We start from the raw sequence: 12513 nt of genomic DNA, 5'->3' as shown, positions 1-12513 counted from the left end.
GTAATTGCTCGCCGAGTTCGTCACTACAGCGTTATGTTTACGAGAAAACTAATTTAAGTCTCTGAAAAAAGCCACCAACCTTTTTCCAGAGACTGGGGGTACCAAAATTCACAGGAATGGCTAAAAACCAATAATTCTTCGTTTTTTTTTCTAGCTTTAGGGCCACACTTATGTTGACCAGTGTTTTTATGGGCAATTATAATTATTACCTTTGAAATTTTTTAAAATTCTGTTTTTACCAATAAAATAATATATAATCATTTTTTTCCAATAAAATAAATAAAATACGCATTAATTGTGCATCTTAATTAATGCGTATTTTATTTATTTCATTGGAAAAAAGTGTCATATTGCAGTACCGCCTTTCATTAAGATAAGGGTAATCTCGACCTTCGTTGCACTATTGAGGTGCCAGTGATTCTACATTAGGCTACTCAAATCATCCACTTAACACAAAAAAGAATTGTACGAGAGTTTCTCCACCATCTTGGATGGATCATAATTAAAGTATACGTCTCAAGTATTTAAGAATGCTGAATGTTTGGAATACACACAACTTGACAAGAAATGTGAGTTAGGGATTACGTGCTCATAGGCTGCAGTACTGCATGATATCATCAAAGTGCTTGAACTTCACTATAAATAGTGTCTGCAGATACTTAAAAAGTATCAGTTTACTTTCTCCCAGCTTCGATTAGAAATGGCTGGAATTATCGTAGTTTTTGCGCTTTTAGTGTGTGCTTCGTCTGCATACGGTTTCACCAGCGCGATTCATCCTTTGCGCCCATGGTGGAACGCAAGCCCCCGAAACAGTGGACGAATTGTTGGAGGCTTCGTCGTCGACATTGCCGATGTTCCTTTCCAAGTGTCGCTAAGTGGAAAAAATTTGAGACACTTTTGTGGAGGTTCGGTCATCAGTAGCCGTTGGGTTCTGACTGCTGCACACTGTGTAGGAAATGTAGCCGACGTTCGTGTCGGATCGAGCATGCATGCCGAAGGGGGACAAGTGGTGGAAGTTAAGAACGAATTTTCACATCCGCAGTACAACTATAATACCGTCGACTATGACTTTGCCCTTCTCGAGTTGAGCGAAGATCTGGTACTGGGCAAAGAAGTGAACGCAGTTGAGCTGGCGAGTCAGGATGAAACGCTCGTCGATGGAACATGCCTGCAGGTGTCCGGATGGGGTAATACGTTGAACTCCCAGGAATCGAATGCTGTTCTACGGGAGTGAATCAGGATGATTGTGCAAAAGCCTACTCCAGCGTTGGCGCTGTAGTTACACCGCGAATGCTTTGCGCCGGTTATGCTGAAGGCGGTAAGGATGCATGCCAAGGAGATTCCGGTGGTCCATTGGTTGCGGGAAATAAGCTGGTCGGTGTAGTGTCCTGGGGAATGGGCTGTGCTGAGCCAGGATATGCAGGAGTGTACTCTCGGGTTGCTAGTGTACGCGAATGGATTCGTAAGACTAGCGGTGTTTAAATGTTTGGTAATGACTAGCAACGGATAATAAAATGATCATATGTATATTTTATTTTATGTTTTGATAATTTATATCACAATGGGTCCCGTTTGTAATCTATACAAAATTCAATTGAGTTTTTAATTATGTTAGAATTTGCAATTGACTTAGATTGCAGTGAAGGGTAAAAACTGATACATCAGTCATGGCTAAACTTTTGGAAAGAAATCATAATATATTTATAGCCAATCGATATAACCGAATTCACAGTAGTGATATTTGTGCGAAAACTTCTATAGCTATCCTGAAACGCATTCGTTTGCGAGTTTGAAGTAACTCTCGAACAAATTTTGAGAATAATCTGTGCGGGAGTAATACTCTCGTCGACACAGCACGTTATTCTTCGTGCTTTATACACTTCATTGTCTAGCTCCAGCGTGAGGATTATTCACTGTCGTCGTCGATTTCCTTGTTACCGATAATTCATGACAACCGTGTAACTAGATATTTTGTCGTATTCTTTACCTTCTGTATAGACTAATCAGTGAAACCAGGAATATAGATCTTCTGGGATACTAGTTTCGGATAGTCCTGGGGCTCTTTCGGACAGTGTTGAAAAACTTTTCTAGAATAATGAAAATTTTGTGTATTTCAACTATAAACATATAAACAGAGACTGAGATCAGATGCTTTGCAAACTTCGAAACTCATCCTTTTATTTGCAACTTCGCAAACTTTGCAAACTTCGAAACTCATCCTTTTATTTAGGAGATCTTACTTCAAAAATGTAGAGCTTAAAATTTGAAGAACGATTTTCTTATTTGAATTTTTATTAAAATACGTAGTTTTGTGATTTTGAACTGAAATAATTTAGAAACTCCAAAATTCACTCTTACATACCATATTTCATCCACCTGACATGATTTGATACAAGGAGCAATTGATACGTATGAAAATTCACAGTGTTTGCTCAATCTGTTTGAAAAATTAGAAAAAACGGGGAGGGGTCCAGAGGGGTGGCACCTTTACCAAAACTTAGAGCAACTATTCCCCTTGAATAAAATTCCAAGTTTTCCCAAATCGGCCGTTCCAGTGCTGAGCACGAGCATTTTCAAAAAACAAGTCCTGTCCCGGGTCTTTACGGGTTAACATGCTGATCATTTATACGTACTTGTGAGTATGCTTTTATTCTACATTATTTTTCTGATATCTTCCAGAATTCGGCACAAAAAAGTGCAGCGTAAATAAACACAATTTTTTAAACCGATCGAAAACTGTATTCGATTGGATATAAAACAAACAGTGGAGGTCCCGCATAAGCCTTTCATGCTGAAAGAACCATTGTAGCACTAAAAAGCCGTTTAAAAAATCCATTTTAGCGTCTTGTTTTAACATTTTATCCTGATTATTTTTCAGTTTTCCCTGATTTCCCTGATCGAAAAATGGATTCCCTGACATGCAATGATTTTCCAGGGTTTCGCCAACCTGTTTAATAAAGTACGGTAATAGCGGCCAAATGGTTCAACTATGGACTATTTTTAATTTTTTTAACATTCATGTTCTATGCATTTCAAAATCAACATTGGAAACAAACCCTAGGAATCAAATCAATGCTGCAGTGCACTTCGTTATGTTGCTGCAACAATTATATTAGTTTATTACTTTGTTATTACTTTATGTTTGTGCAGTACCTTTCATACAATAAAAATTTTACTTGCAACAATATCGCACAAAAAAAAACTTAAAAACAGGTTAGATAGTATTTTTTTTTTTTTTTTGAATGTTTACTCTCCTTTTTGCTTATAAAATGAAATACATTCAATGTCCATTTAACTTTTTTCAAATTAAATTAAAGAAATGATAACAACGGTAATTGCTCTATCAGAACTTCAATCAAAACTACCTTTGAAAAAAATATAAAAAAGGAGATTTTAAGATTGCAGATTTTCTTTGACAATATAACTATGTTTATGATCGGCGAATAATTGACGTTAAATCATCGATTATCTGGCTATCGTCGTATCAGGTAATTAATCATCAACTTGTTATTTTAATAGATAATCAGTTAATTCGGATAATCGCGAAGTAATCGGGCATCATAATCTATTAGCATGGCGACCCTAACAGAGCTTTTGTTTACATTTGGTATTATTGTTCAAGAATTTGTACTGCGAGATTTTAATAATGGTTACATTTTCAATGACATATTGCACTTGTTTATAAAATTCATGTAATTTGTTGAACTTTCATCTGTGGTTCAAATAATTCTGTTATGCAAGACTCAAATTGTTACGGATAACACTTCCAATAAAGCTGAGTATTTCGTTACTCATAAGTGAGCCGATGGTAATGCGCATATACTTCAGCTCAAGTACTGTCTCGCGTTCCCGTAATCTAAATAATCCACTTCTACAATGTCGTCTCATTGTTGCTTGCGTCAAAGGCGGTAGCATAGTCAGAAGAGAAAATATACACGAGCTCTGAATTAAAACGGATTCCACCCCGGCACAGCCATCGTACCTAGCTTTTTGTTTCATTTGAGAAAATCCCGCTCATAAGATCCACTTAATTGTTATCGTTTGTCGACTCGCTTCACAACCACTTAATCGATGATATAAATAATTCGCTAACCGCAATCTGCACAGTTCGTATCAAGCAATCAATCGTTTCGCAATAATGATTTTGTTTGCCGTAGTTTTCATTATATCCGGCGCAACTGTTTGTGTTCACGCCCTGCCGCCGGATGAGCAACATCTACTTCGTCCTTGGTGGAATGGAAGATTTCCGTCCAGCGGTCGCATAGTTGGAGGATACGATGTCAATATAACCGATGTTCCTTTTCAAGTCTCGCTAAACTATGGCTGGGGTCACACCTGTGGAGGATCGATCATCAGTAGCCGGTGGGTTTTGACCGCAGCTCATTGCATCAACTCCGGCAGTTTGACGGTTCGCGTAGGCTCTAGTCGGCATGCTCAAGGTGGGCGGCTGGTTAAGGTTGCTAGAAAAGAAAAACATCAAAAGTACAATTCCAACACCATTGATTACGATTTTGCCCTTCTTGAACTGAGTGAAGACTTGGAGCTGACTGATGAGATCTATCCGGTCGACCTACCAGAACAGGACGAACCAGTTACCGATGGTGCTTGCCTGCAGGTTTCCGGCTGGGGTAATACTCAAAACGCGATGAGGATTAGCAAAACTTTAAGAGCCGCCAATGTACCGGCTGTCAATCTGGAGCAGTGTGCCAAATCGTACGCTTCTTTTGGGACAATAACACCCCGTATGCTTTGTGCCGGCTTCGAGGAAGGAGGAAAAGACGCCTGCCAGGGTGATTCCGGTGGTCCGCTGGTAGCGGGAGGAACCCTAGTCGGTGTGGTGTCTTGGGGGCTAGGATGCGCTCGGCCAGGGTATCCGGGAGTGTATTCGCGCGTAGGTGCGGTTCGTGACTGGGTGCGTGAAGTAAGTGGTGTGTGAATAGATAATAGCAAACTCTTCTTGACGTCGTGAAGGTTAATAGGATAACCAGTCCGAATTACGTCGATTGTCTCGGAAGAATAACTTAATTTTATATTTGACCACCGCGCTATTCGATAATCTGTGCAACAAGGAACAAAGAGTAGAACCCAGCGCGATTGTAGGCTTAAAACAAATTTACGTGTGCCTACGTAAATATTTTCGATACATTTTACATATACCGAAATCAAAAGTGAGCTATGAAGAAGAAAACAGGAACAGTTTAATACTTAATTCCGGTATTTTTAGGGAAACAAAAATAAATAATAAGCTTTATGCAAACAAACAAAAAATCGCATTTGAAGTCCCTGAAGAAAATGGAAATTCGTATTCGAATACACAGTGATTTTTTGTTTTGACTTCTGTTCGAAAGTTAGTGTTTCTTCTAATTTTCGCAAAGTTGTAGAAGTTTATTATTTCCTTTTAATAATAATACTTACAAATGTCTCCCAGCTGGTCTCGAGGTACGATGCTGGCCTAATAAAGCAGTCGTCGTATGTTCGAGTCCCGGCTCGGGAGAGATTGTTAGTGTCAGTAGGATCGTAGCGCTAGCCCCGCAATTGTCCTGTACACTTAACAGTCGGCTGCGAAGTCTGTGTATAGTAAAACAGAAGGTCAGGATCCGATACGGAATGTAACACCAAGGCTTTGCTTTGCTTTACTTACAAATGTCTGAAGGACCAAGGTTTTACAACAACGAACATCTAAGAAATTATATACAGTCATATATCGATATAAGGCAACTTTATTTTTAATTTTGTTACGTTATATCGAAGCAAAATTTTTTTCTTTAAATTTATGTAAGAATGTTAATGGTTACTCAAAGATGCGCGAAAACCTATTTTCTATCACCTATCACTATTTTTAAACCTTTCTTATGCCCATTTAGAAATATTTTCAGAAGCAGAAAAAATATTTTTTTTCAATTGATACAAGAGGTTTCTCAAATATGCGTGAAAACCTATTTCCCATCAGCTATCAATATTTTAAAACCATTCTTATGCCCATTTGGAACCATTATCAACAAGTAATTTTTTTTTAATTGATGCAAGGTTGTTGATGGTTACTCAAAGATGCGCGAAAACCAATTTACCATCACCTATCAGTATTTTAAACCTTTCTTATGCCCATTTAGAGAATATTTTAACAAGCAAAAAATTTTTTTTCAATTGATGCAAGACTGTGAATTGTTACTGAAGGATGCGTGAAAACCTATTTCTCATCATCTGTAAGTATTGTTAAACCTTTCTTATACCCATTTAGGACAATTTTCGCATTGGTTTCATTGGTTTCAAAACTTACTACAAACATTTTTCTGAAGCATTTTATACCCCAAAAACAGTTTATGTATCATTTATTTTCAATTTCAATACATCTTAAAAAGAAAAAATATTTGATGATCACAAATATTATTAGAGTCAAAACGATTTGTTTGATTGGTGTGATGTCTTCGGAAAAGTTGCAGATAGTAATTGTGTCTTTCTGAAAATAAAAAGTCTAAAAAAATTTTCGAGAGAAAAAAAACTCGAGAAAAATTTAAAGTTTATTATCTGAAAGAGCTCATTTTTCAAACATCAACCATCGCAAAGCATCTAGAAACAATTGTCTCCGGCTGGTTGTTCTCGCGAGTAGGGGAGTAGGTACACACGAGGAGAGTAGACGAGAGTGTGGCTTATGATCTCGAGAGCGAATGCGAGCAAAAAAAAAAGCGAGAAGGACGAGAAATAGCTTGAATGGAGAATTCTCCTGTGTGATAGCGGTAGCAACGAGAATCTCACATGAGGTGTTGCATGCTGCTTATGAGCAAGACTAACAACACTGGTTAGAACTGAATGCTAACATAGAACGTAGAACAAAACATAGTCATTTTTTAAACGGAGCCATTCGAAAGGTTACTTAAAAAAATACTTCGAGGTTTACAGCCCTAGGGGTTGTTTAAAATGGTAACGAAGGACTAAACAATATAATGCTGTTACAACGGTAGAAAGTCCCTTCTAAATGCGCGTAGTCGTAGGTTCGAATTTTGACTGAATCTTGACTAAATCAGGCCATCAGTCCATTAACTTACACATGCCTATTAGGGTTTCCAAGTAAATCGATGTTAGTCAAGGTTGTAAACCCAAGACTGAAAGATAACACTGGTCAACACAGGTGTGACCCTGAAGATCAAACTAGATAATGAAAGATTAAGGGTTTTTATTCATTTCTGTGAATTTTGGTGCCGCAGCCATTAAGATTATTTCAGAGACTTAAATGAGTTTTTTCGTAAACATAACGTTGAAGCGACGAACCCGGCAAGTAATTACTACGCAAACTCTAATGGCTAGATAGAGATTATAGCTTTTTAACCACTCCTGTAAATTTTAGTGCCCTAAATTTACAGGAGTGGTTAAAAAGCTATAATCTTTCTAGGGAGATATTTCATGCTTTAGAGCAACACTTTTTTTCGCTTTTGTCGACCAGTTTAATGTTATTTATAGTATTTTTGTAGAACATTTCGACTTTCTAAAAAATTGTTTACAGGTTGCCCAAACGTGATTTATAAAATGACTTTTTAAGCTACAAAACCTTTCTATTGCATTTTTTGCAATTCTGTTCGATTCAAATATTTTTCTATATAGTTTTTTTTTATTTTTGTAGGGTTATTTTTTAATATTTTGCATGGTTTAGTTCAGCGTCGCATTCAGTTGTTAGGCTCACAGAGCATTAAACATCGCAAAGAAGTGAATTTCTCCCATAATTTCTGGATAAAACCCTTTGTTTGGCCAGCATTTGTATGTAGTCACACCACTATGCGTCGGCAGCGGTAATGTAGTTTTTACTGGCTGTAAATCGAGTTCTGCTGCACTGATAGACGACAAGTGACAAGCGCTTTTAGCTCACGTTTTACTTCAAGACATCAGTTTCAATAACATTCTAACAGCAGATCGTTAAATTGTCTGAAAAATAAGGTTGTTATGAACTTCTTGTAAAAGCTTCACCCTCGAGACATGCAAATAGTCCAGGCTAATAAAAGCAAACATTAGTTAACCTATTGGAACGGGGAGATTCTGTCGTTTTTGCCACTGACATAGAGGATATCACAGTAGGCAGTTGATGTCTACTTATGAAGTTTGTGCTAGGCGTGCTCGGTTTGTGATTGATTCGTTATTCCTGTAAATTCTGCCTTGAAACTTTTCATCAATTTTCACTGCTTTTTTATTCTAATGTACGCCTGAAGGGCACTGGGTACTGAAATGCCACTGCGACATTCTTGCTGATTGTCTTTTGTGGCGGGCCCCGATTGCTGTGCACAGGTTACGGATTGCTCGTACTCATTGATGGAGTAGAGCTGTTTTGTTGTAAACCTGTACCCCAATTAGGTACAACATAGTTGATGAAACTAATTACCTGTTTGGGACTAGAGCTCCACACTTGGTATGGAGTTTAAAGGTAACTTCCAAAGAAGTTGTACCTAGAGGAAGCAAGAGCTTCGCAAGAGCAAAGCAAATGCTCTGAACTCTCTGGTTCAGATTTGCAGAATCGGCAGGTGTCGTTCAACACTACACCGATTTTCTTTAAATGATAAAAAGCGGGATTTTCACTGCTAAACAATGAAGTAATAACTACTGAAGTATCACAAAATTGACCATCATTTTTTCATTCTATCGGCATGATTATTGTAATCACATACAAGTATTACCGTTTAAAATCTGACATTCCAAAGTTACACCTTGGTATTAGTTTCCTCAGAATATACCCCAACGAGACGTCGTCCTACGCCAAAAACCGAGCGTTATATTCATATCAAACTCACTTCGTATGTAATGTGTTTCATTTACCAGTTTAGTGAGAAATTGATTGCAATGCGCTCAGAAGTATTGTTTTTTTTTAGTTATCAAAAAACATTGTACTGAGGTAGATGTGGCAGTAAAATATATTTGGTTCGCTATCAATTTCGAACTTTTACATCTACATTTAGTTTCGTTGTCAATCTGTTAACGCTGTTTTTTATAACAGGGGCGACTCGTCCGTAGGTGCAATCTGTGCATTGCACACGGGGACGCCAGGCTAAACGAAAATTATAAATCTAATTTTATATTTATATTTCATTTTTTCTTAGAAAAATTTGTAAATAGTAACAGAAAGAATAGCGTGCGTTTTTTTTTCACACTATGATTTTTAGAATTTATAGCTGAACAGGTAAGTTTAAAAGCCACGACTCGCCCCTGTTTTAGAACTATTTTAAATGTAATGACCGACACTTATATTTTGTGATGGAATATGTTCATTCCACCTTCATCCCAAATTGCATAAAATACTAATAATTTAAATGGTTTTTTATGAACTTAACTTCTTTCAATATAATTAATCAACCAGAAAACACTTTTTCTGTATAACAAACATGTTATTATCAGATTCACTGAGAAAAGTTGTAACTTTAAGCAGTAACAGAAATACTAATAAATTCAGTTACGTAATCTTCGTTTTAATTGGCAAAACTAAGTGGAAACCCATTTTTCCTTCCAGAACGTGCTGCATCTTTCGTGCATATATCAAATTTGGGGATTTTCTTGTCCAATAAATCATAGCATCGAAAAAGCTTTTGGCAGAGAGTGACACAGCTCTTCCACCTCCGTTTGCGACTTCCACCAGCAGCATGACTATGCACAGCTCATATGCAGGATACTGTGGTCAGCGGTTGGCTACCGTTCACGGCAGCAGCGTCCAGACGGAAAGAATGAATGAAAGGGTAATATCGCGTTTGCAATAATTTACGAGCAATAATAAATTATAGTCTGGACACCGGACGCTACCACTGCCAGCATCTGCAGTCTACCACTATTGTTGATTTTGGCGTTCGGATTGCTCCAAAAAGACGCCCGAGCATTGAAAAATGAAGTGCACTGTGACTTCATCGCATCGTCTCAGGAAACCCGCACGGTGCCAGAAGGGGAGGTTGAAGTGTTTGAAAGAAAATGCTAGCGAGGTATTTTTGGATTGCACTTTCTCTAGGGGTTGTTTGAAAACTGTATAAATCATGATTCAATTGGAAGGATATTTTACGATAATGCACCGCACTGTTGGCAGCATAAATTTGATAATATGGAACAGCTGTCGTAAACGGGAAACTGTTTACGATAAAATATACTTTAGAATTCACCAATACCAGCTGATTGTTGTGCGCGTTTTAGCTCCGCGTAAAGTTTAACTTATAATGTATGTTCCTTTCAAACTATATTAGTGTAATTAGTAAAAGTTTCAGGTTTAAGCTCTATTAATGGCCGGAATAGTAAAGGGAGCAACCAGGAGAATGGATTTAGCGAGACTATTTCCGGTGGCACGCATCGAACATACGAATTAACAAATTAGGTGCTCAGAACGCTAATGGCTGGCTTAAAGCAACGCAATAATGACTTCAATATTTTGTAGATATAATTTTTTGTGCGAGTGATTCGTATATTAGTGAACCTAATTGTTCAGTGGATATTAGTGGATGAGCAAATATTAGTCGATTTCAATACATATATTTTCAACTCACGGCGACCAGATGCCCAAAAACATCATTCGCCGAATCACAAAAAAACTCGTGACTTTCTTCTTGATGACACGTCTAATTTTGTAGCATTTGAACGCTTTCAAATTGTCTGGTTCTTTCTGAAGTTCCAAATTATTTTCAAGATTCATAAATAAAACAATAGAAGAAAACAAGCTAACAGTAACAACAAGCACTGGACAGCCATGAAACTGTTCGTAGACACGCAGTTGAACTTCGCTCTGAACGCTCTATTTGGCAGGTAAAATTTCCTAAACAACCCAGCTGTAAACCGAAACCCTTTTGCCTAACATCAATCGCACAATTTTATTGCAACGCGCTAGGCAAAGATTTATAGCCTTCTATACGCATGTAGGTATGCTTTCACAAAAAGTAAAACAACACGCTATCAACATTCCACATACTCGCGTCCAGCATACGTTGCCCCCGGAATAGGGGCAGCCGCAGCCGGCGTTCGAAATGGCGCATCATTTACCGTCATTCATTTTCTTATGTGAAATTGAGTTTGTTCGGAAAAAAGCTCAGCTGGACGTGGGATAAAGTTGAAGAACATTTTACCACTTTGTAATTCATGAAGACTCTCAACGGCATGCGCTTTCACTTGAGAGAAGTTAATTTTTGCGCCTATTTTTAGAACATTCTATTGATTTGATGAGGAGTGCAAGGCAAAAGTTCGTAATGGTCTTTTTAAAACTCACAAAGAGACAATGTGACTACACTGTGTGTAAATTTGATACATAATAACAGCAGCTTATAAATAACTTTCAGCAACTTTTGTAGAAATAAACATGGTAGGTAATATTCATGGGTGGGGGGTCCAGAAAGTAAAAATTGATAATAGAAGAAAAGATTCTTATTGAGGTAACTTCTAAAAAACAGTAGCAAATAGGGTTTTTTTTTTCGCATAAAACAGTTATAGCATTCAGCTTATGAGAAGAATTAATTTTATTACTCTTCATTATAGTGTTTTCAAACTATAATCGTTCCCGAAGATGACACAATTAACGACGATTTAATTTTACTTATTTTACTACTTGTATAGCCAAGAAACTTGGAGTACATTAATCAACAAATGCTGAAAATTCAATCCGTTTGTTTTTGTATCCCTGAAAGAGATACTGCGACTGAAAAATTTTATTCGGAACATAAATGCAAAAAGCTGTGACTCCTTCTAGGATCGAAAGCAGAGGATTTGTTGCTTTTGTGGATATATAAAAAGTCGAGGCGAAAACAAATCAAAAAGTTGATTAATTTTTTCCACGAGATGTCGCAAATACGTCCCCACTTGTGGGGTAAAAGTTAGCATTCTATTACTTTTTTTTAAATAAATATGTTTCTCAAACTATAAACACATTGTTTTGCAATTGTTATGTTGCAAAACCAGTTAGATGCGAACCTTTGCCCCGCATCACTATACGTGATGTTCTCTCCGAAGGTCGAGCAACAGGCGGTATAGTGTATACAATGAACAAGGACGTCATCTCTAGGCAAAGATCGGTTATCTGGCCAAGTAATGAAATCGTTTCATCCAATAAAGTAAATTTGTTCAGTCGCAAACTGCAACCAAATCAACGTCAATCTTAATCACGTCAATCAAACCGGAAACGGATCGCTCGGATTAGCGTTGGCACTGGCTCGTGGACTGGTTGCACTGGTTTTCGAGTGACGTCAGAGGACCTTCTGCTGTAGTAGTTTACATCATTTCAGCGAGGTTGCGCTAAACTTTTCGGCAAGATGCGATCGGGATCGCTCCATCACCTACTACGTCAATAGCACCTCGAGCCGAATATCAAATACCTGTTCAAACGAACTCATCATGGTCACTTTATTGAGCCAGCAGCAGAGCCAATCAATGCCTGTTGCCTAACGTAAGCCGGCGATTGATACGAGAAAAACCTGTTGACGCGGTCAAAGTCAAGCGCACCTCAATACAGTAGCAATTGAACTTGACAAGTTTGCATCGGTTTTTATAAGAAGCTTATATGTCGGCAATATATATCTT

The 12513-nt window shown here is 37.7% G+C and overlaps 2 protein-coding genes and 1 pseudogene across 10 annotated transcripts in view; 2 read left to right on the top strand and 1 right to left on the bottom strand.

The window, feature by feature from the left end:
- LOC129725015 (beta-arrestin-1) overlaps positions 1–12513 on the bottom strand; it is a 186695-nt gene that overhangs the window by 134956 nt on the left and 39226 nt on the right. The gene's annotated exons all lie outside the window — the stretch shown is intronic.
- On the top strand, positions 701–1534 carry LOC129720369 (trypsin 5G1-like; annotated as a pseudogene).
- Positions 4110–5287, top strand: LOC129725017 (trypsin 5G1-like). The gene has a single exon (XM_055680388.1). It carries the CDS (start codon positions 4139–4141, stop codon positions 4934–4936), a length of 798 nt encoding a protein of 265 aa, XP_055536363.1. The 5' UTR covers positions 4110–4138; the 3' UTR covers positions 4937–5287.

This window comes from Wyeomyia smithii, chromosome 2 (assembly GCF_029784165.1).
Source record: "Wyeomyia smithii strain HCP4-BCI-WySm-NY-G18 chromosome 2, ASM2978416v1, whole genome shotgun sequence".
NCBI classification, from domain to species: domain Eukaryota; kingdom Metazoa; phylum Arthropoda; class Insecta; order Diptera; family Culicidae; genus Wyeomyia; species Wyeomyia smithii.
The sequence above is the reverse complement of the archived record's forward strand: the minus strand, read 5'-3'. Positions and strand labels throughout refer to the sequence as shown.